Genomic DNA, 26,212 nt, shown 5'->3' with positions numbered 1-26,212 from the left:
AATTTAAAAATATATAATATAAACAGCTAGTTTTAGATACTAAGACCTAGGACTTGTTCTTGTATAACACCTGTATGAATATCTAACACCAGTATGACCTGTGTGACAGCTGAAGGACTCTCCAACACTGATATTCTAATCAACGTACTTGTCAATTCTAAACAGAATACCTGTTATTTAGGGAGGTGTTTTAGGACATATTCCATATCCTCCTCAGAATAATTTTGTTTTTGTTTTTTTTTTTGAGTGCATATTAAATTTCTTTTTTTTAATTGTTGGTCGTTCAAAACATTACAAAGTTCTTAATATATCATATTTCACAATTTGATTCAAGTGGGTTATGAACTCCCATTTTTACCCCGTATACCGATTGCTGTTTCACATCAGTTACACTTCCATTGATTTACATATTGCCATTCTAGTGACTGATGTATTCTGCTGTTTATCCTATTCTCTACTATCCCCCTTCCCCTCCCCTCCCCTCCCCTTTTCTCTCTCTACCCCCTCTATTGTAAATCATTTCTTCACTTGTATTATTTTTCTCTTACATCTCCTTTCCTCTTATATGTAATTGTGTATGACCCTGAGGCTCACCTTCCAATTCCATGCGATTTCCCTTCTTTCTCCCTTTCCCTCCCCCCTATCATCCCTGTTTAATGTTAATCTTCTTCTCAAGCTCTTCGTCCCTACCCTGTCCTTGGTTACTCCCCTTATATCAAAGAAGTCATTTGGCATTTGTTTTTTAAGGATTGGCTAGCTTTGCTTAGCATAATCTGCTCTAATGCCATCCATTTCCCTCCAAATTCTATGATTTTGTCATTTCTTAATGCAGAGTAATACTCCATTGTGTATAAATGCCACATTTTTTTTATCCATTCGTCTATTGAAGGGCATCTAGGTTGGTTCCACAATCTTGCTATCGTTAATTGTGCTGCTATGAACATCGATGTAGCAGTGTCCCTGTAGCATGCTCTTATTAGGTCTTTAGGGAATAGACTGAGAAGGGGAATAGCTGGGTCAAATGGTGGTTCCATTCCCAGCTTTCCAAGAAATCTCCATACTGCTTTCCAAATTGGCTGCACCAATTTGCAGTCCCACCAACAATGAACAAGTGTTCCCTTTTCCCCACATCCTCTCCAGCACTTGTTGTTGTTGGACTTCATAATGGCTGCCAATCTTACTGGAGTGAGATGGTATCTTAGGGTGGTTTTGATTTGCATTTCTCTGACTGCTAGCGATGGTGAGCATTTTTTCATGTACTTGTTAATTGATTGTATGTCCTCCTCTGAGAAGTGTCTGTTCAGGTCCTTGGCCCATTTGTTGATTGGGTTGTTTGTTATCTTATTATCTAATTTTTTGAGTTCTTTGTATACTCTGGATATTAGGGCTCTATCTGAAGTGTGTGGGGTAATGATTTGTTCCCAGGATGCAGGCTCCCTGTTTATCTCTCTTATTGTTTCTTTTGCTGAGAAAAAACTTTTTAGTTTGAGTAAGTCCCATTTGTTGATTCTAGTTGTTAACTCTTGCGCTATGGGTGTCCTATTGAGGAATTTGGAGCCCGACCCCACAGTATGTAGATCATAGCCAACTTTTTCTTCTATCAGACGCCGTGTCTCTGATTTAATATTGAGCTCCTTAATCCATTTTGAGTTAACTTTTGATATGATTCTATACCTAACAGACCCAAAAGGGTCTACAAAGAAACTATTAGAGCTAATAAATGAATTCAGCAAAGTGGCAGGATATAAAATCAACACGCATAAATCAAATGCATTCTTGTATATCAGCGACAAATCCTCTGAAACGGAAATGAGGACAACTACTCCATTCACAATATCCCCCCCAAAAAATAAAATACTTGGGAATTAACCTATCAGAATAATTTTGCATTAAAAACTCATTTCTGCAAAGAAAGATGTACTCTGCTCATTTTTTAAAAAGAATTTTTGACCTGTTACTATCATCTGATAAATGGTAATGAGGTATAAAGAAAGGACACTTTAGAAATCAATAACACAATATGGAAATATAGACAATAGACAAGAAAACCTCCTTTCAATATTCTTTTTTCTTGGGGGGGGGGCTGAGGGGACCAGGGATTGAACCCAGGGGTGCTTAACCACTGAACCATATCTCCAGGTTTTTGGGTTTTTTTTTTTTTTGTATTTTATTTAGAGACAGGTCTCCCTGAGTTGCTTAGGCCCTTGCTAAGTTGCTGAGGCTGGCTTTGAACTCTTGATCCTCCTGCCTCAGCCTCCCAAGCCACTGGGATTATAGGTATGTGCCACCGTGCCTGGTTAGCTCCTTTCAATATTAACCACAAGATAGCTACTAGGTCACATCAAACAACACTTTCCTTTGGTCACTGTTACTTGTAATCATCTTATGGTTAATATTATAAATACCCCAGTCTATGGCTAGACAGACATGTGGCTTCATAAAACTATCTAGTCAGTTCCTTTTGGCATATCATTCTAAAGAATGAGTCAAAATAATCATATATTAAGATAACATGAAAGGGAATTCGATCAGTCAGAAATAAAAGATAAGCCAAATAAAAGGCATAATAATTCCAAGCCTTAAATAAATTCCTATGCTAATACTGTGACTATATGTTTTTAGTTGGATGTTTTGAACTTTTGTAGAACACTGCAATTTGAAGTGGATTATCTGAAAATTTTTTTCTCTTTAAGTTTTAACATAGTATATGATAATAAGTTATATTTTATTACAGTAGTAACATCCTATGACTTTCCTACATGTATCTTACCTAAATTTAGAGAAAATATTAGCAAATAAATATTCTTAATTCAAATTTTGATTAAGAACAATACTGTCCTACTTCTGCAATGGATCTCATCATATTTTGTCCTACTTGAAAATATTCCATAGTTCTCCATCTAACACTGTATATAGAATTACCAAACATAAAATCTGGTTGCAACATATGCCTATGGTATTTTAAGTTTCTCTTTCATCCCAAGACTATTTGCCTTCTCAGGAACAGGTCATATACTTACAAATGTTTTAGCTATAAACTTTCTAGTTGAGGGACCCTGATTAGGGGAGATGAAAAACAGCACCTAAGACATAGGGCTGTCATGAGGATTATATGAGTTAATATAGGTCATGTAATTAGAAAAATGTCTAGCATAAAATAAATGTTCAATGAATGCCACCTATTTTTTTGTTTGCTTGTTTTCAATTGCTGTCTTAACTTCCTGACATATTATTCCTCAATCTCTAAAAAATAAATCTCAATTCAACTCCAAAAATCTAATCCAATCAATCCAATAAAAAGAATGAACAAAAAAGTTTTGAATAGACATTTCCCAAAGTAGATATATAAATGGCTAATCAGCTCATGAAACATTCAACAATATTAGTCATGGGCAAATGCAAATAAAAACTACCATGAGATATTTCACAATCACGAGCAAGGCTATAACCAAAGAGACAGGGCTGGTGGGGGGAAGAAGCTCAATGGTGGAGTGTCAAATGAAAAAAAAAAAAAAAACCTACAAATAACAATCAATATTGTTGGCGATGTGGAGAAATGAGAATCCTCACCCAATACTGACGGAAATATGAAATTCTGCAGTTACTCTTGCAAACAGTTTGGCAGTTTGCTAAACACTTAAACAGAAATTTACTATGACCCAGTAACCCAAGAGAAATGAAAACACATTCATACAAAGACTGGCATAGCAATTAACATAGTAGCATTATTCATAAGAGCAAAAGTGAGAAACAACCTAAATGTTCACCAACTGATGAATAGATAAACAGATAAACAAAATGTGGTTTATTCATATGATGGAATACTAATCAGCAATAAAAAGGAACAAAACATACTGCTACATTCTACAACATGGATGAATCTCGAAAATATTATGTTAAATGAAAGCAGCAAAGCATACGAGACTACACATATTGTATGATTTAATTTATATGAAATGTCTAGAAAAAGCAAATCTAAAAAGAATAAAACTAGAAAGAGTGGTTGCCTATATCTGGGAGTGGTGATGTGGATTAACGATAAATAGACATGAAGGATCATATCAGGATCATGAAAATATTCTAGAACTTATTCATGATGATGAAACATAATTTGGTAAATTCATTAAAAATCATTGAACACACCTGAAATGGGTGAATTATATGATATGTAAATATGCCTCAATAAACTTATGAAAAGACAGCAAGCTCATCTAGCCTGAGGTCTATAGTTCAGCATGTCATAGCTATCCTCAGCATTTAGTTGAGTGACTGGAACGTACAGTAGGGGTTAAGTGTTTGTTGAACTGAGATATGTTTCAAAACAGAACCAACAAGAGCAATTTCAGAAACACACTGAAGATAGAGGTAAGTGGTACTTCCTACATGTCCAAGATTCAGCTGGCAGAAAAAATGAGTTAATGGACACTGACTTGTATTCTCTTCATTTCATGCCAAGCTTTGTGCTACCGGCTCCAAGAAGTAAAACCAGAGAAGCAAGTAAACAATGGCTCCATTCCCACAAGGAAAAATACTGGTCCATACTGAGTAAAAATACTTGCTTGGGAATTTGTTTGTTTGTTTGTTTACTTATTTATTGGCACTGGGAATTGACATGCAAGGCAAGCACTTTACCACTTAGCTATATCCCCAACCTTGTAAATTTGTTTTTTGTAAGCAATAAAAATGCTTAATTTATAACACAACAAAAATTATACATAAAATATTTTATAGTTAACGTTTTCAAAATCATTATAAGGATTTTTATAAAACCACAGGTATTTATTGTTTTCTATTATGAAAAAATTAATGGCTTCTAAAAGTTTCCAACATTTTTTTCATGAAACAACAGCATAACAGAAAGAGCATTAGAACTGCAATCAGAACAGCTATGTGTCATTCATTCCCCACATGACTGGGCAAATCTCTTTTCCTTCTTAGGATACAGTTCCCTCTTTATTACAGCCAAGATTAGCTCTTGGGTTCTTCCCACACTCCTGTTGGGAAAACTAAGGTGTTTCAGACAAAAGGAAAAATGAGAAGTTCAATCTATTTACTATACAAAGTAAAGGAAAATCCTAGGTTATAAGGGAAAATCAGAAAGCTACTGCTGATGCATTCAGGGGCCCTGTATACAGACAATTATGACTCAGTCCCACACCAGGTCCCACCCTTCATTAACATGCAACCCCAGACATTCCATCCCTCCCACCCTTGACCCATACCCCGATATACCTCAGCTATGGTCATTCTCAAAGCACAGACAGGGGAGAGCTCAATATCCACCAGTTGGGCAGCTCTTAAACTCTACCCAGTAAAGATTGCACAAGGATAGAAAACACAGCACAGAGTTAGAATTATAAGGAAAACAGGAACACAACAGCTAAGAACATTTAGCAGTGTTTAGAAACAAAGATAGAAGGGCTTAGGGCTACAATTGGCCTTTGAAAGTGAGATGATTGATTTTTATGTGGCAAATAGGCAAAAATAAAATACTCTCTAGTTAGTCACAATTTTAAGTAAAGTTTGATAAACTTGTCCGTGCTCTGTTTCTTCTAAGGCTCTACTTCATTCATCCCAAGCTTCAAAGAAGTCAAATTATAGGATAATATCACTGAGTTGTTAAGAAAAATCTGATTTGTTCAAAAGGTCACTAATATAAATGGCAAAAGCCATTATCTAAGAAGCAAATACTAATTTCCTATATTTCTTTTTTTCCCCTAAATATTTCTCTTATTTTATTCTATCCTTTTTGCAGTACTAGGGACTGAACCCAGGCTCTTGTACATGCCAGGCAAATGCTCTACCACTGAGCTACATTCCCCAGTCCTGTATTTCCTTATATAGCTATTAACAGGGCTATTCAAAATATAAGAAAAATAATGAGGATGTCACCAACAAATACATTTCTATTAAAGTGATATCATTAAACTCTGAAAATATATCATACACTCCCTTCAGATTCTAAATTTACTAAAAGAGTTTTTGAATATAATTTAACTTCCCTCTTGGTTCGCCTACTTTTAGAGAATGTATTAGAATGCCAATATTACTTCTCATTTTGTAGAAGCTAAATTTCATTATTTTATGTCAAAAAATTCATATGTTTTCATCATTTTAGAAATTCAAATAATGGCAAACATTTCTCGTAAACTTAAGAAAATGTATAATTAATGTAAGTTCTCTAAAAGTTGCCAATTTGGGGTTTATGTTAACATTCTAAAATCTTAAATGAATTATCAAAGGCCCATAATTGCTTTCTAAAGCCAGCTAAAATATCTCTATGCCCATATATATTATTACATTATTCATTCTACTCTGGTTAAACTTTAACCACTGGGTTCTTTGAGAGGTATAACATAAAAGAATTTCATGTACAGAAAGCATAATGTACATCTTAATAAATCTGTTGAATAATTTTTCTTCTTCCCTCAGTTTTCAGATTTTCATTACTTTTGTTTCATAACTTCATCTTATTCAGTAGGAAGTTGTTAGTATAAAGACACTGGGTGTGTTCCTTACATGGTAGACAGAAGAAATGTCATGGTTTCTCTACATCTTCATAGTGTTGTTACAAAATTAATGAGATACACTCAGCTCTCCCTGTGTATTCCAAGGATGATAACTATGTAAGCACAAATATAATTAAAAAAATGATAAGAGAATCTGAATTCCCCTTACAGTATCACTGTCACAGGGCTGGAACTGGAAGGGTTGAGGTTTGTGAAATACAGCATTCTCTTGTAAAAACAGCTGAAGATTATAGTCCCGTACCACCTAGAGAGAAAATAAGATATCTTTAAGTCTGGAATAAGGTTAAAATGTCCAGTAATTACATTCTAAAGTCTAAGATTTACTCAGCTGGTTTCTATACAAATGAGAAATCATCCAACACTATGTGATCAAAAGGAAATGATAATGTTATGCCTTTTTTTTTAGATAAGAACTATGTAATGTTTTGAACAACCAACAATAAAAATTAAAAAAAAGAGTTATTACTTCTGTGTCCTATTTTCTCAAGAATTTAAATTTGAAAGTACTAGTTTAGCAACTAGCCCAGATTTAAAGACTAAATAATATGCACTACTTTAAGAGAGCAAGATGACATGAAAAGCTACCCTGTGTAATGGGTGTGTATGTGTGTGAATAGGGAAGGGAGCATATTGGTTTCTTAGTTTCTCCCAACTCTGAAGTTTGATGGGCTCTCAGAAGTCTGTTTTACAAACTGCCATTCACTAGGAAACTGCAAGATAATCCTATCTATAGCACAAAATAATACTGCCAGAAAATTTCTTGTACTTTTTCCCAGTAGTTTGCATTCTAATCATGATCTTAAAATACACTCAGAAACCCTGTGCCTAATAGAAGAAAAAGTAGGCCCAAATATCCGCCACATCTGCTTAGGACCTGACTTCCTTAACAAGACTCCTAAAGTACAAGAAGTAAAATCAAGAATCAATAAATGGGATGGAATCAAACTTAAAAGCTTCTTCACATTCAAGCATGTGAAGAGAGAGCCTACAGAATGGAAAAAAGATCTATCAAACACACCTCCTCAGATAGAGCATTAATCTCCAGGATATATAAAGAACTCAAAAAACTTAACACACACACACAGAAACAAAAAAAATAACCCAATCAATAAATTGGCACACAAGTCACAGAAAAAGAAACACAATCAATCAACAAATATATGAAAAAATGTTCATCATCTCTAGTAATTAGAGAAATGCAAAACTGCACTGAGATTCCATCTTACTGGAGTAATCAGAATGGCAATCATCAAGAATATAAGCAACAATAAATGTTGGCGAGGATGTGGGGAAAAAGGTACACTTCATACATTGTTGGTGGGGCTGCAAATTGGTGCAACCACTATGGAAAGCAGTGTGGAAAGTGGAACAACCATTTGACCCAGTTATCCGACTCCTAGGTTTATACCCAAATGACTTAAAATCAGCATATTACAGTGATACAGCCACATCAATGTTTATAGCAGCTCAATTCACAATAGCTAAATTATGGAATCAACCTAGATGCCCTTCAACAGATAAAGGGATAAAGAAACTGGTATATATACCCAATGGAATATTACCAAGCCTTAAAGAATAAAAAAACTGTGATATTTGCCAGTAAATGGATGGAACTGGAGAACATCATGCTAAGTGAAATAAGCCAATCCCAAAGAACCAAAGGCCAAATGTTTTCTCTGATATATGGATAATAATTCACAATGGGGGAGGGGTAAGAATAGAGGTATTTTGGACTAGAAAGAGGGGAGTGAAAGGAGGGGAGAGGGCATGGGTATAGGAATGATATTAGAATGAATTGGACATTATTACCCTATGTGCATATATGATTACATGATCTATAATCATAACATCATGTACAACCAGATGAATAAGAAGTTATACTCCATTTATGTATGATATATCAAAATGTATTCTACTGTCATGTATAACTAATTAAAACAAATAATTCAGAAGACAGAATGAAAAGGAATATACATAGAACAGCAAAATAAACAGCATAGAAAGATGGTCTCGAAAGTGTGCTCTGGGAAAGAATGGAAATAAGCAACATTTGATTATGCAGAAACCCAAATTGCATTTTTCTGCACTGGTTACTCATCTTTCATGTGCAATGCATTACACCTCATTAGCAGTTCTGCCTGAGGATGGGCAGAAAGAAAAAAAAGTTCAAAAAAGTTCTGTAATTTTACCTTGGAAATCTGGGAAAAGGATGGACTACTTGAGAGAATAATGTAGTGTTTTGTATTTTATTTACAAGTGCAATCCCAGTTTTCCACTGCTTGCCTCCCCCCCATTCAATCATCCATTTATAGAGCTTACCAGGTCCAATGTTAAGTGTAGGAATGACAACAAACAGGGTTAGTATCTTCCAGTAATTTAGAATGTGGAAACTGGAAGAACCAAATAGATTACACAGTTCCAAATACACTATGGAAGTACACAGAAGGCACAGGGAGAGCAAAAGGGGCGATACTGAATTCAGACGGAAGAGGTGAGACGGGGTGAGGATGATGGGGAGGTTCTGGTCAAAGAATACTCACTGAGAAAACGTATTCTCAAAGGGAAATGTATTTTGTTCTTTTCGTGGGTTCTAATTTTAAGCTAGAATAACTGAAAGCTAATGATCTAGCCCTCAAAGCCTCACTCATTATCATGAAGAAAAGCTGGGAGGCTCACTAGCCAAACAAATCCTCAAGCACTATGATGGGTGGGGCAAGGGCAGACTGGACAGGTCAATTCTTACAGACTTTAAACTTTTTGTTATAGATAATTTCAAAACACATATAAAAGTAGAGACAATAGTAATATGTATCTCCATGTGCTCATGACCCAGTTTTCAAAAACATCCCCTCATGGACAATCTTGTTTCATCTATAAATTCATCTACTTCTTCTGTCACTAATTATATTGAAGTAAGTCTCAGACTTACTTCCATCTCATCTATAAACATTTCAATATCCTATCTAAAAGAATAGGGGTCTTAAGAAAACACATTCAGTTTAAAATTTACAAGACTAACATATCAATTAGTGTTCAAATTTCCCTATTCTTTAAAAGTTTTTTGAATTAGGATCCAAATAAAGTCAGTCCCCAGAGCACAACTGGATGTTGTTTATAATGTAGAAGCTGGGAGAACTAAATAGGTTACACAGCTAAAGCACACTATGGAAGCACATAAAGGGTACAGGGAGAGCAAAGAAGGTGATACTGAATCCTGACTGAAGAGGTGAGATGGGGTGAGGAGTGGTGGGGAGAATCTGGTGAGGGAAAGCTGATGTTGCTTAAGATGATGTTCTTTTCATACTTTGTAAATTTCTTTCTTCTTTTTCCTCTCTTGCAATCAATTCAATTGTTGAAGAAGCCCATGTTTTTGTTTGTTGAGTTTCTGAGTCTGAATTTTGTTGACTGCATCCTGGGAATATTTTACTTCCTGTTTTTCCTTAAATTGGCTTTTGAATCTAGAGGCTTAATTAGATTCAGGTTTGTGTTTGTTTGGGTCTGCTTTGTTTCTGTTTGTTTTGGCAAGGTGGGCTTTACTTTCATGAGAAAGTTTGCCCTGACTGGCCTCTTTTTATGATATTAACATTTATAGTGGGCTGAAGGTAATTTCCCAAAAGATATGCCCATGTCCTAATCCCTGAAATCTGTGGATGTTACCTCCTTTTGAAAAAGTGTTTTGGCAGAAGTAATTAAGAATTCTGAGATAAAAGCATGCTGGATTACCTAGGTGGGCCCTAAATCCAATGATAAGACATTAAGAGGGCTGGGGAATTGGCTCAAGTGGTAGCGCGCTCGCCTGGCATGCGCGGGGCGGTGGGTTCGATCCTCAGCACCACATAAAAATAAAATAAAGATGTTGTGTCCACTGAAAACTAAAAAATAAATATTAAAAAATTCTATCTCTCTCAAAAAACAAAAGACATTAAGAAAATTACACAGACAAAAGGAGAAGACAATGTGACCACTGAGGCAGAGAGTGAAGTGATGTGGTCACATCGCCTCAGACACCCGAAGAGGTAAGGAATTGCTTTTCCCTTAAAGCTTTTGGAGGAAGTACAGCTTGCTGACACTTAAGATTTCAGATTTCTAGTCAAGGAAATGGAAAAAAGTTGCAAAGGAGTCCTGCGTACTTAAGATCTTTCTCTTTCTTTCTTTCTTTTTCAGTTTTCGGTGGACACAACATCTTTATTTTATTTTATGTGATGCTGAGGATCGAACCCAGCGCCCCGCGCATGCCAGGCGAGCGCGTTACCGCTTGAGCCACATCCCAAGCCCTCCTGTGTACTTCTTACCGTCAGCATCCTGCATAGCTATCACACAATAAAAAGCTAGAAAATTGACATTGGTATACATATACATTGGTATACAACATAAAGGTTATTTAGATTCCACCAATTATTCACTTACTCCTTTGGGTGTGTTCATTTATATGGCTCTATGCACATGTGTAGCTGCATATAACCACAAACCATAGTCTAGATGCTAAACTGAACCATCACCACAAGACTCCCTTGTGCCCAAATATCTTCAAATTGGGTCTTCCAATTTGCAGCATGTGAGTTTCTGTTAATACATAGTTTTGCTAAGATTCATTCTTGTCTACATTTATTTTTGACAGGTTAAATGGAATCTCATGATGGTTTTAATTTTTATTTCCTTGATTATTATTATTTTTTAAAAATAGTTGTACACGATACTTTTATTTTGTTTATTTTTAAGTGGTGCTGAGGATTGAACCCAGGGCCTCGAATGTGCTAGGCAAGTGCACTACCACTGAGCCACAATCCCAGTCTTTCCTTGATTATTAACAAGGAAAGCATCTGCATTAAGTAGTTAGAGCTGCCACAACAAAGTACAACAGACTGGGGAGCTTAAATATCAGAAACAGATTTCTTCAGAGGTTAAGAGGAAAGAAGTTCAAGATCAAGATACTGGCAGGGTTGGTTTTTACTGTGGGCCATTCTCTATGGCTTAGAGCTGCCACCTTCTTTTGGTATCTTCATATGGTCTCTCTGTGCCTGTTTAATGTCCTATAATTCTCAACTTCTTATAAGGACATTAGTCATACTGGATTAGACCCACCCAAATGACTTTATTTTATTTTAATTATATCTTTAAAGGTCTATCTTCAAATATGGTCATACTATGAGGCACTAGGGGTTAGGATTTCAACATGAAATTTCCAAGGGCCACAATTCAGCCAATAACAATATCTTCTTATATTTTTTATGGTATTTTTTTCCCCAGTAATATTCATGCTGTTTGTTTTATTAGTAGTTCATTCCTTTATATGGGCAAAGAATTTTTCACTGCATGGATATACCATGCCATATTTTACTTATTCAACTACTAGTTGATAAACATTTGAGTTGTTTCCACTGTTTGACTATTATAAATAATGCTACTGTGAACACTCATGTACAATTTTTTGTTTTAATACTTTAAGTTTTCAATATTCTTAAGTGTATTCCTAGGAGTGGAAGTTGAGTCATATGATAACTATGTGTTTAACTTTTTTTAAAAAATTACTAAAGCCATCCTAGTGGGCAGAAAATAATATCTCACTGTGGTTTTAATTTGTGTGTTCATAATGACCAACAATTGCTGAACGTTTTTTCATGTGCTTATTGCCTGTACATCTTCTCAGAGGAAATGTCTACTCAAGTCTTTTGCCCATTTTTTAAAAAATATTTTTTTAGATGTTGATGGATCTTTATTTTATTCATTTATTTAAATTCGGTGCTGAGAATCAAACCCAGGGCCTCACAGATGCTAGGCAATGCTCTACCACTGAGCCACAACTCCAGCCCCAGGTCTTTTGCCCATTTTAAGAATTGTTATTTTGTTGTTGAGTTGTAAGAGTCCTTTATATAAATCTGTTTATAAAATCCTTAACAGATAAATTTAAATATCATATGTGCAAACATTTCTTCCATCTTTGGGTCTTTTTTTAAAAAAAATTCCTGAATAGTGTCCTTTAATGTGTTAGAGTTTTTAATTTGATAAGTACAATTATCTGTTTTTTTTTAATTTTTCTTTTTTTGTTTTTAGCTGTTGATGGACCTTTCTTTATTTATATGCGGTTGATAATTAAACCCAGTGTCTAGCCTCACGCATGCTGGACAAGTGCTCTACCACTGAGCTATAACTCCAGCCCGCCCGTCTTTCTTTTTCTTTCTTTCTTTCCTTTTCCTTTCTTTCCCCTCCCTCCCTCCCTCCCTCCCTCCCTTCCTTCCTTCCTTCCTTCCATGTTGGGGGATCAGACTCAGGGCCTTGCACATGCTAGGCAAGTGCTCCATCACTGTGCTATATTCCTAGCCCTATTTTTAGTCTTATGCTTTTGATGTCAAATCTAAGAATACACTATTAAATCCAAAGTAATAAAGACTTACTTCTATATTTTCTCCTATAGTTAGATCACTGATACACTTTGAGCTAATTTTTGTGCAGCAGAGGTTCGACTTATTTCAACTCTGTTCTTTTGCACTTGTCCCAGAACTTTTGTTGTAGATATTATTCTTTTTTCTTTGAATGGTCATAATACCCTTGTGGAAAAATCAATTGTCTACAGATACATGTGTTATTTTCTAGAATATCAATTTTATTTCATTAATTTATATGCCCATCTTTATGCTTCTACCACACTCTATTTGTAGTATGTTTTGAAATTTGGAAGTGTGAGTCCTCCAACTGTTTATCCTTTTCAATGTTGCTTTGGTTATTTAAAGTTCCTTACAGTTCCATGTAAATTTGAAGAGTGCCTTTTCCATTTCTGCAAAACAGGTCACTGGAATTTTGACAGGGATTGCATTAAATCTGTAGATCATTTTGGAAGATATTAAAAATTAGCGATATGAAAGCCTCAAATCTACAAACATTTATTATAATCCAATTATTCAGTTCTTTTTTCTGCATGCGTGCGGCCTGGGTTCAATCCTCAGTACCACATACAAACAAAGATGTTGTGTCTGCCGAAAAACTAAAAAATAAATATTAAAAAAAAATTCTCTCTCTAAAAAAATTTTTTTTCCTGTGTATTTTATTCTTTGGATACTATTGTAACTGCAATTGTTTTCTTAATTTTCTTTTTGGAAAAGAATTATCATTAGTAGCGTGTAGAAACACAATGGGTTATTCTGTTTGATTCTGTACCCACAAGATCAAACTTTGCTCAATTATTTTATTAGCTATAGTAGTAATTACATGAATTCTATAGTTTTCTACATATAATCATGTCATCTGAAAGCAGAGGTCATTTTAATCCTTCTTTTCCTTTTCCTTACTTAACTGCTCTAGCTAGGACTTCTAGTACAAAGGTGGATAGCAGGAGTGAAAGCAGGCATTCTCATTTTGTTCCTGATTTTAGGGTGGAAATCCTTTCAGTCTTTTATCATTCAGTATGATATTAAATATGGTTTTCCACAAAAACTATCAAGGTGTGGAAGTTCCCTTCTATTTCTAATTTGCTGAGTTTTTCAACCCACTAAAGGGGGTTGAATTTTGTTAAACGTTTTTTCTGTATCTACTAAAGTGATCAAGTGATTTTCACCTTATTTTATTAAATTTACTTTTTTGGTTAATCCTTAAGGTATTAAGATTAGTAATATTAGAGAATTTAACTTTCAAAAGAAATACAGAATAACATTGTTATTTTATGACTTGTTCAAAGAGCTATGTTATTCACCAGTAGGAGTTTCCTTATATAGACAGAAAACAATCACACATAAACTATTAGGGCCAGTAGAGCTAGTTTTAGAGTTATGATCCCAGAGAAAATAATCTATGACAACATCTGCTTCAGTTACATACAAAGCATCTCATAAAATATGAAGGAGAAAAGCAGGCTTCATAAATAATTAAAATTTAATAAAAGCTCCTAGACCCAGCTGTTTTCATTTAGAGGATGAAAGATATAGATAGCACCTTAACAATTATAGTGTGTTATGTCAGTATGACTTACCCCCCAAATATCTTTGGGAATATGTTACATTTTAGACATGTTGGAAAAATAGATTTTTACCTCAGAAGACAGAGTAATAATGATGTACAGTAAAAAACCTAAAGACTTTCAAACTTCCCAGTGGGTTATCAAATCATCTGGTTGCCTTCAGCAGTTTGACAAGAGCTCTTTATAACAGAAAAGCACAAGGCATAAAACTTGTAGGTGCAAGCTTTTCTCATTTGGAACAAAAGGGAGCCTCTCCCGGATATATCATTCTTGTTAAAATTTTATTCCCACCACTTTCACCCTAATCGTAAGAGCATCTCATTAATTGCTCATCCCTGGGGAACAAAACACTCACATTAGGAAAGGCACAAAATGAAAGCTTATCTCTTTATGTATCCAAACTAATTCATAAATTCTTAATATATTTTAAATTAAAGTAACAAACTACAGAAATAATATAGCATAGTATAACACAGTAGAAAAACATAGAGCACTATGTGCATGTGACCCTGGGCAAGTCATATAAACTACCTGAGTCTGTGTTCCTCTCCATCAGATAAGCATGTAAATACCAATGACATGGGTTTCACAGTATGAGATGTAGATGTGCTAAAGAAAATCCTAGGAAATTAGGTGTGTGTACAATATTAGTGACTTGTTATAACCATGTTTTCTAAACTACCAGTACTGTACCCAAGCTAACTTTTTCTTGGAAAAAGAAATTTCAAAAAAGTTTAAAAGTATAGAATAAAATTATGAATAAAAAATGTTTTCCAATAAAATTAGAAATGAAAAATGTCACCTTACCATATAGTTGCACTGAATGCAAACTGTAAAATTCACTTCTAAATAATTCATGGGTTAATATAGAAATAACAATAAAAGCCCTACATATCACAGAGGGAGAAATTTTTTAGCCTTAAATGGGTTTACTTGGAACTTGAAAACAGAAAGACTGAAAATAAAGGTCCTAAATAGGAAGATAAGCTTGAGAAAGACAAGAACATAAACTTTAAAAAAAGAAATAATGTAGATAAAGGTAAAACTTAGGGACATAGCATTGGGAAGCAGAACAAAAGCTGACTCTGACAAAGATGAATAAAAGACTGGTATGTCAGATCAAAATAAGAAAGCACAGGCAATATTTGAAATAAAAAGAGAAATAACCAGAGGCAAAAAAGCGTATGAGAAACTTATGCCATCAAGTCTGGTAACAACTGAAATAGACAACTGTTTAGAAAATGAGGGTTACCAAAATGTATTGAAAAAGAAGCAGAAAACCTGAATGGACCAATAATAAAAGGGATTTGGTAAATGGTCAGAAACTAAGCACTACATAGAAGGAATGAAGTTAAGATGCTTCCTTTAAGACTTAGAAAATGGAAAGATCGCCCATGTTCTTGGATAGGCAGAATAAATACTGTCAAAACGGTCATACCAAAAATGCTATAAGATTTAATGCAATTCCTTTTTTTAAAAATTATTGGTTGTTCAAAACATTACAAAGCTCTTGACATACCATATTTCATACATTTGATTCAAGTGGGTTATGAACTCCCATTTTTACCCCGTATACAGATTGCAGAATCACATTTTAATGCAATTCCTATTACAATTACAATGACATTCTGCATAGAAATAGAAAAAGCAGACATGAAATTCATTTGGAAAAATAAGAGGCCCAGAATAGCCAAAGCAATCCTTAGTTTGGTAAGATAGTGAAGCAGGAGGCATCACAATACCAGACCCTAAGTTATACTCAGACCTATAGTAACAAAAACAAATGGTGCTGGGAAAACTAGAAATACATATGTAGCAAAATTAAATTAAACCCCTACCTCTCACCCTGCATAAAACTCAACTCAAAGTGGATCAAAGACCTAGGCAAGACCCTGTGCCTACTGGAAGGAAAAACAGGCACAAATCTCCATCATGCTGGGTTAGGAACCGAATTCCTCAACAAGATTCCTAAAGCGCAAAAAATAAAATCAATACTAAATGGGATGCTGTCAAACCAAAAAGCTTCTTCACAGCAAAGGAAACAATAAAGAATGTGAAGAGAGAGCCTTCAGAATTGGAGAAAATCTTTACCATCTGCACCTCAGATAGAGCATTAATCTCTAGGATATATAAAGGACTCAAAAAACTTAACAAAAAAAAAAAAAAGAAAGAAAAGAAAAAAGAAACAAAAACAAATAAACAAATCATTAATGGGCTAAGAAACTGAACAGACACTTCACAGAAGAAACACAATCAATCAACAAATATAATTGTTAGAGATGTCAAACAAAAAATGTTCGACATCTCTAGCAATTAGAAAAAATGCAAATTAAAACTACACTGAGACTTCATCTCATTCCAGTCAGAATGGCAATTACCAAGAATATAAGTAACAATAAATGTTGGCAAGGATGTGGGGCAAACGGTATACTCATAGACTACAAATTGGTGCAACCACTCTGGAAAGCAGTATGGAGACTGCTCAGAAAACTCGGGAGTGCAACAACCATTTGACCCACCTATCCCACTCCTCTGCATATACCTAAAGGACTTAAAATCAGCATACTATAGTGATGTGGCCCCATTAATGGTTATAGCAGCTCAATTCACATTAGCTAAGATATGGAACCAACTTAGGTGCCTTCAACAGATGAATGGATACAGAAAATGTGGTATATATATACACAATGAATATTACTCAGTCATAAAGAAGAATGAAATTATGGCATTTTCCAGTAAATGGACGGAACTGGAGACTATCATACTAAGTGAAATAAGTCAACCACACACACACACAAAAGGCTGAATGTTCTAATATGTGGATGCTAACACACAATGGGGTGGGTGGGAGAATAGCTATTCATTGGATTAGATAAAGGGGAATGAAGGGAAGGGAGGGGGGCACGAGAATAGGAAAGACAGTAGAATGAATTAGACATAATTCCCTATGTCTATACATGAATATGAGACCAGTGTTAACTCCACATCACAAGAATGGGAAGTTATACTCCATGTATATATAATATGTCAAAATACAGTCTACTGTCATGTACAACTAAAAAGATCAAAAAGTATTTTTTTCCCTGGCCCCCACAACTTTACACATGCTAGGCAAGCATTCTCCCACTAAGCTATATCCCCAGCCTGGCCAAGATGCTTTTACAGACTTTTTTTTGACATCTTCTTGTGAAAAATTTAAAATATGCACATAGTAAAATAAAAAGAATTTGATAATGAACACCTAGATACCCATTTTGATTCTGCAATTAATATTTTACTTCATTTTCTTTCACATACTTTTATCTATCTATCCATCTATCCTTCTTTTTACATATGAATCCTTCTCTATTTTTTTTTTTTTTTTTGGATTCAGGGGGTTAAGAATATACAAAATAGATACTTGAAGATGGCGGCGGGAAGTGAGTAAGCCGCTCCGTGCTCCGCGCCACCGTGCCCGCAGCGTATGTTGCCGCGTCTTAAAAGATGAAGTAATGATCATTAAAGGAGATCTGTCGACAAAGACTCAGCACCGTGTCAAGAAAGGGGCCTACGTGGAGTGAATCCGCCACGACTCCAGCCAAGGTGGAGTGAGTCCATCACGACTTCAGCGCGAGCAGTAAGGCTGCAGCCCCCGAGCTGCCCGGCTCCCTCGGCCCCTTCTCCTTCTCCTCTCCGCCTTTCCGCTTTGCTTCTCCCCCGCCGTCTCTCCTCCCACGCTCAGTCCCTAAATCTAGATCTCAATTTCTTTCCCCCACCCCGCCCGCTCTCCCGCATGTCCAGTACCCGGCCCGTGCGGGCCCCGAGGCGCTGCCTCCCCTCCCCCAACCTGCACCCCCTCCCTGGGAGTCCCGAAGGCCATAGCTGGGCCTCCGCCACCACCGCCGCCACTGCCGCCGCCGCTTCCCGCGGAGCACCATAGAGCAGACTCTTCACCGTGCGAGTGAGCTGCCGAGTTAAATGGAACAGCTGATAAGATGAGTGACAATTTAAAATCTAAGTGATCCAACATGGCGGCGGACGCGGAGAGATCAAGTCTCTAACCCCTACAGCTGTGCGAGCATAGGGAGAAGTAAACTGTCAAAATACTGTTCGCTCAGGACCACTAGGCACTATTGAGCTGAAGGGGACCCCGGGCGAACAGTCTGCCCCTCTCAGAACACACCGAGCCCGGATTGGGCTGCATTCTAGTTCTGGTTCGCCTGCTTCTCGTGACTCTGCACTAATGATCCCGCTGAAATAACTAGTCGGCCCACCTGAACTCACAGAGGTAAAAGCCAACTGAGCACGATAGTCAGACCCAGGGTATCCCTCTGATGACAACAGAGGTCCCTTGCACCAGCTACCAGGGTAGTTGCTACCTGAGGGCAAACAAATTCGCTGGGGGTCCTCAGCCCCAAGCCTTACAAACTTAGGGTCTGAGGGAGGCAAACAGAAAGGGTGTGCCCAGGCATCCATGGAAACAGGGCTCCCAGGAGCAGCAGACCCGGCGTGTAGCCAGTATTGTGGTGAGCGTCACAGGTGAGCGGGGCCTGGCTTGAGGAACCACAAGAGAAGGCACTAGGCACTCAGGATTGGAGACCCGCACAGTCTGGGAAGAAGAGTTGAGGCACAGTGATTGGTTCCCACCCATCAAGAAGAGAAGCCTGGCCCAGTGGGCATAGCTCCACCTACTGGAAGAGAAGTTAATTGAGCTCTATGACTGCATTTATTATTATTATTATTATTATTTTTAAATGATTATTATTGGCATTTTTTTTAAATTTTATTTTCACTTTTTGTTGTTGATGTTGTTGTTGTTCTTCAACTTTCTTATTAATGGTTTCAATTTTTTAAATTCTTTTTATTCTATTATTATTACTATTATTTTTTAAACTTTAATTTCCATTTGTTTATTATCATTATAATTTTTTTTGTTTTAAATTTTTATTTTATGTTTTTTCTTTCTTTCTTTTCACTTTTTTCTTTTGTCTTTTCATTTCTTTTCAATTTTCTTATTCCCCCTTTCTTGAATTCTACCTGCCTACACTCACTCTCTTTAGTGACTTCTTCCCTTCCCTTCTAATACCTCTCCTCCCAAGCATCAAATAAATTTATAAGAGTAAACAGTAACTCAGCAGTCAAACAGAACAAGAAGTATCATGAGCATAAAAAAGCAAGGAAGAAAAGGAGTACAAACAATGAAGGACAGCCTAAATATTCAGGAGGACCTGGAGTCATCAGAAAAATGGCCATATAAAGACCTCAAGGAACACCTTAGACAGATGGAAAGGAACCTTAAAGATCACATTGAAAATGAGTTACATAAACAGATAAAAGAAGAAGTTAAGCATCTTTATCAGGAGATAGAGATTATAAAAAAAATCAAACAATAATTCTAGAAATGAAGGAAACGATAAACCAAATTAAAAACTCAATCAAGAGTATCACTAACAGAGTGGAGCAAGTAGAAGCCAGAACGTCAGATAATGAAGACAAAATATATCATCTTGAAAAGAGTGTAGCCAACTCAGATAGGCGGGTAAAAAATCACGAGAAAAACATCCAAGAGATTTGGGATAACTTAAAAAAAAACAAACTTATGAGTCATCGGGATAGAGGAAGGCACAGAGATTCATACCAAGGGAATGAGTAACCTGCTGAATGAAATAATTACAGAAAACTTTCCAGAAATAAAAAAGGAAACAGATATACAAATTGTAGATGCATACAGGACACCGAGCACACAAAATCACAGTAGACCAACGCCAAGACACATTGTTATGAAGATATCCAATATACAGAACAAAGAGAAAATATTAAAAGCTACAAGAGAAAAGAGGCAGATTACATTTAGGGGTAAACCAATAAAGTTAACAACGGATTTTTCATCACAGACGCTGAAAGCGAGAATATCCTGGAACAACGTATTTCAAACACTGAAAACCAATGGATGCCAACCAAGAATTCTGTATCCAGCAAAATTAAGCTTCAGATACAACAACGAAATAAAAATCTTTCATGATAAACAAAAACTAAAAGAATTTGTAGCCAGAAAACCAGCATTGCAAAGCGTCCTGAGCAAAACTCTACACGAGGAAGAAATGAAAAACAATAACCAAAACCATCAGCGGGAAGTGCCTCGGTAAAGACAGAGGACGGGGGGAAAGCTAATCATGGAGAAACAAACTAAATTAGAAAAAAAAAAAAAAGAGATAAATAATCAAACATGGCAGGAAGTACAAACCATATAGCAATAGTAACTCTAAATGTTAATGGCTTAAACTCTCCAATAAAGTGACATAGGCTGGTAACATGGATTAAAAAAACAAATCCAACAATATGCTGCCTCCAGGAGACACATCTGATTGGAAAAGACATACACAGGCTCAAGGTAAAAGGTTGGGAAAAAATATACCACGCACACGGTCCTCGTAAGCAAGCAGGGGTGGCCATTCTCATATCGAATAAAATCGACTTCAAGACTAAGTTAATCAAAAGGGATAAGGAAGGACATTATATACTGTTAAAAGGAACCATTCACCAACAAGACATAACAGTTATCAATATTTATGCACCAAATAATGGCACTGCGACGCTCATAAAACAAACTCTCCTCAAGTTCAAGAATCAAATAGACCACAACACAATAATCATGGGTGACTTCAACACACCTTTCTCACCATTGGACAGATCCTCCAAACAAAAGTTGAATAAAGAAACTACTGACCTCAATATCACAATCAATAACCTAGACTTAATTGACATATATAGAATATATCAACCACCACCAAGTGGATATACTTTTTTCTCAGCAGCACATGGATCCTTCTCAAAAATAGACCATATATTATGCCATAGGGCAACCCCTCAGTAAATATAAAGGGGTGGAGATAATACCATGCACTTTATCAGATCATAATGGAATGAAAGTGGAAATCAATGATAAAAGAAGGAAGGAAAAATCCTACATCACATGGACAATGAACAATACGTTACTGAATGATCAATGGGTTACAGAAGACATAAAGGAGGAAATCAAAAAATTCTTAGAGATAAATGAAAATACAGACACAACATATCGGAATCTATGGGACACAATGAAAGCAGTTTTAAGAGGGAAATTCATTGTCTGGAGGTCATTCCTCAAAAAAAGGAAAAACCAACAAATAAATGAGCTCACACTTCATCTCAAAGCCCTAGAAAAGGAAGACCAAAACAACAGCAAATGTAGCAGAAGGCAAGAAATAATTAAAATCAGAGCAGAAATCATGAAATTGAAACAAAAGAAACTATTGAAAAAATTAACAAAACAAAAAGTTGGTTCTTTGAAAAAAATAAACAAGATCAACAGACCCTTAGCCATGCTAACGAAGAGAAGAAGAGAGAGAACTCAAATTACTAACATACGAGATGAAAAAGGCAATATCACAACAGATGCTACAGAAATACAGAAGACAATTAGAAATTACTTTGAAAACCTATATTCCAATAAAATAGAAGATAGTGAAGACATTGATAAATTTCTTAAGTCATATGATTTGCCCAGACTGAGTCAGGAGGATACACACAATTTAAACAGACCAATATCAATGGATGAAATAGAAGAAGCCATCAAAAGACTACCAACCAAGAAAAGCCCAGGACCAGATGGGTACACAGCAGAGTTTTACAAAACCTTTAAAGAAGAATTAATACCAATACTTTTCAAATTATTTCAGGAAATAGAAAAAGAGGGAGCTCTACCAAATTCATTCTATGAGGCCAACATCACCCTGATTCCGAAACCAGACAAAGACACCTCAAAGAAAGAAAACTACAGACCAATATCTCTGATGAACCTAGATGCAAAAATCCTCAATAAAATTCTGGCGAATCGGATACAAAAACACATCAAAAAAATTATGCACCATGATCAAGTAGGATTCATCCCTGGGATGCAAGGATGGTTCAATATACGGAAATCAATAAATGTTATTCACCACATCAATAGACTTAAAGATAAGAACCATATGATCATCTCGATAGACGCTGAAAAAGCATTTGACAAAGTACAGCATCCCTTTATGTTCAAAACATTAGAAAAACTAGGGATAACAGGAACTTACCTCGACATTGTAAAAGCTATCTATGCTAAGCCTCAGGCTAGCATCATTCTGAATGGAGAAAAATTGAAGGCATTCCCTCTAAAATCTGGAACAAGACAGGGATGCCCCCTATCACCACTTCTATTCAATATAGTTCTCGAAACACTGGCCAGAGCAATTAGACAGACGAAAGAAATTAAAGGCATAAAAATAGGAAAAGAAGAACTTAAATTATCACTATTTGCAGATGACATGATTCTATACCTAGAAGACCCAAAAGGGTCTACAAAAAACTACTAGAACTAATAAATGAATTCAGCAAAGTGGCAGGATATAAAATCAACACACATAAATCAAAGGCATTTCTGTATATCAGCGACAAAACTTCTGAAACGGAAATGAGGAAAAACACTCCATTCACAATATCCTCAAAAAAAATAAAATACTTGGGAATCAACCTAACAAAAGAGGTGAAAGACTTATACAATGAAAACTACAGAACCCTAAAGAGAGAAATAGAAGAGGATCTTAGAAGATGGAAAAATATACCTTGTTCATGGATAGGCAGAACTAACATCATCAAAATGGCGATATTACCAAAAGTTCTCTATAGGTTTAATGCAATGCCAATCAAAATCCCAACGGCATTTCTTGTAGAAATAGATAAAGCAATCATGAAATTCATATGGAAAAATAAAAGACCCAGAATAGCAAAAACAATTCTAAGCAGGAAGTGTGAATCAGGTGGTATAGCGATACCAGATTTCAAACTATATTACAGAGCAATAGTAATAAAAACAGCATGGTACTGGTACCAGAACAGGCGGGTGGACCAATGGTACAGAATAAAGGACGCAGAGACTAATCCACAAAGCTACAACTATCTTATATTTGATAAAGGAGCTAAAAACATGCAATGGAGAAAGGATAGCATCTTCAACAAATGGTGTTGGGAAAACTGGAAATCCATATGCAACAAAATGAAACTGAATCCCCTCCTCTCGCCATGCACAAAAGTCAACTCAAAGTGGATCAACGAGCTAGATATTAAATCAGAGACTCTCCATCTGATAGAAGAAAAAGTTGGCTCCGATCTACATATTGTGGGGTCGGGCTCAAAATTCCTTAATAGGACACCCATAGCACAAGAGTTAATAACAAGAATCAACAAATGGAACTTTCTTAAACTGAAAAGTTTTTTCTCAGCAAGAGAAACAATAAGAGAGGTAAATAGGGAGCCTACATCATGGGAACAAATTTTTACTCCTCACACTTCAGATAGAGCCCTAATATCCAGAGTATACAAAGAACTCAAAAAATTAGACAATAAGAAAACAAATAACCCAATCAACAAATGGGCCAAGGACATGAACAAATACTTCACAGAGGAGGACATACAATCCATCAACAAGTACATGAAAAAATGCTCACCATCTCTAGCAGTCAAGGAAATGCAAATCAAAACCACCCTAAGATACCACCTCAGCCCAGTAAGATTGGCAGCCATGATGAAGTCAAACAACAATGAGTGCTGGCGAGGATGTGGGGAAAAGGGTACTCTTGTACACTGCTGGTGGGACTGCAAATTGGTGCGGCCAATTTGGAAAGCAGTTTGGAGATTCCTGGGAAAGATGGGAATGGAACCACCATTTGACCCTGCTATTGCCCTTCTCGTACTATTCCCTGAAGACCTTAAAAGAGCATGCTACAGGGATACTGCCACATCGATGTTCATAGCAGCACAATTCACAATTGCTAGACTGTGGAATCAACCCAGATGCCCTTCAATAGATGAATGGATAAAAAAAAAAACGTGGCATTTATACACCATGGAGTATTACGCAGCACTAAAAAAATGACAAAATCACGGAATTTGCAGGGAAATGGATGGCACTAGAGCAGATTATGCTTAGTGAAGCTAGCCAATCCCTAAAAAACAAATACCAAATGTCTTCTTTGATATAATGAGAGAAACTAAGAACAGAACAGGGAGGAAGAGCAGGAAGAAAAGATTAACATTAAACAGAGACATGAGGTGGGAGGGAAAGGGAGAAAAAAAGGGAAATCACATGGAAATAGAGGGAGACCCTCATTGTTATACAAAATTACATATAAGAGGTTATGAGGAGAATGGGATAACAAACATGGAGGGAAATGAATTACAGTAGATGGGGTAGAGAGAGAGGATGGGAGGGGAAGGGGATAGTAGAGGATAGGAAAGGTAGCAGAATACAACAGTCACTAATATGGCAGTATGTAAAAATGTGATGTGTAACCGATGTGATTCTGCAATCTGTATTTGGGGTAAAAATGGGAGTTCATAACCCACTTGATTCTAATGTATGAAATATGATATGTCAAGAGCTTTGTAATGTTGTGAACAACCAATAAAAAAAAAAAGAATATACAAAATAGACATATGACAAGACTTAAAGTACCAGGGTAGTAATGTTTATATTTCCCTATCACCTTTGCATTTCTAATGTTTTTCTAATAGATCATTAAAACTCTAGGATATTGAAAAGAATATATACATAAGGAGGATAAAAAGTGTGTGCCCCTTTTCTTTCCTGTCTTTGGAAACTGTCATGCAAAGATGGATACTCTGATCCCTTTACAAAAAAAAAAAAAAGATATAGTCAGTTCCCACTTCCCCTGCCAAAAAAAGAGAATTGAACAGGATCTTTTAAAGCAGCAGCTACAAAACGCATACATTTTTATAAATGTATGCACTCAGTCAGGAAACATTTACTATGTATTTCATTTATTAGGAAGAATATAACATTTACTAATCACAAGAATAATTAATCTTTCAAAAGAATAGTTTCAGTACAAAAAAATTTACTCTATCAGAACCTAAAGAAAAGAAATTACATATATTTTTTTCTACACACATTGGGACATGTGAGCAAAGTTGACAGATCAGTATTTTTAAATGAAAAGACTAGTGTTGAAGAATAACAGCATACAGAAGGTTTAATATGTCAAAAATCAAGATACTGTAGTATTCAATCTGAAGTAGGAGGATGTTTCTGTTCCCCTGTGGATGAGTTAGAAGGATGCTGTCTCCAGACAGTTGCCTTTAAGCATTCTTCTAGTATCATTAGTTTCTTTGTTTTGTTTGTAGCAAAAACACGTTGAATTCTAAAATGGTTAACACCACCCACTGCAGTGAAGGTACTTTACCTTGCTGGAGTTCTCTAACAAAAACTGGAATGTGTTCTGCACAGTTTGGCATGTTTCTAGCTCAGTCCGGCTGAAGGCTATTAAATAATCCTTGAGGTGATCATACACATTGCCATCGAGAGCCTAGAATAGAGGTGCAAACAAAAGCCAAAAAAAAAAAAAAAATTGTGATAAAGTTGACACATAATACCTCTATGTCTAGAAGAAAAGTATGAAAGTTCAGTTTAAAATCTATTAATAATAAATGCACAGGATATAGACTGTTGAGTAAGAATAATGTAAACAGTTAACAATCACTTGAGAAATGCTGAATCTCTCTAATAAAAAAGCAACTACAAAAGGTAAAATCCAGGGGCTAGTTTTGTGGCTCCTCAGCACCACATTAAATAAATAAATAAATAAATAAATAAATAAATAGATAGATAGATAGATAGATAAATGAATAAATAAATGTATGTATTGTGTCCATCTACAACTAAAAAAAG

At 35.8% G+C, this 26,212-nt stretch overlaps 1 protein-coding gene across 2 annotated transcripts in view; it reads right to left on the bottom strand.

Moving 5' to 3' along the window:
- FCHSD2 (FCH and double SH3 domains 2) overlaps positions 1-26,212 on the bottom strand; it is a 272,647-nt gene that overhangs the window by 61,710 nt on the left and 184,725 nt on the right. For both annotated transcript variants that reach the window (XM_081282330.1, XM_081282331.1), the window contains 2 exons: positions 25,728-25,850; positions 6,679-6,774 (listed from right to left, as the gene is read on the bottom strand). In XM_081282330.1, coding sequence (XP_081138456.1) covers positions 6,679-6,774; positions 25,728-25,850 — 219 coding nt within the window. The remainder of the gene's footprint in view (positions 1-6,678; positions 6,775-25,727; positions 25,851-26,212) is intronic.

Source organism: Spermophilus citellus, assembly GCF_964194105.1.
Source record: "Spermophilus citellus genome assembly, chromosome: 2".
Taxonomy (NCBI): domain Eukaryota; kingdom Metazoa; phylum Chordata; class Mammalia; order Rodentia; family Sciuridae; genus Spermophilus; species Spermophilus citellus.
Note: the sequence above shows the minus strand (reverse complement) of the source record. Positions and strands in the feature narration are given on the sequence as shown.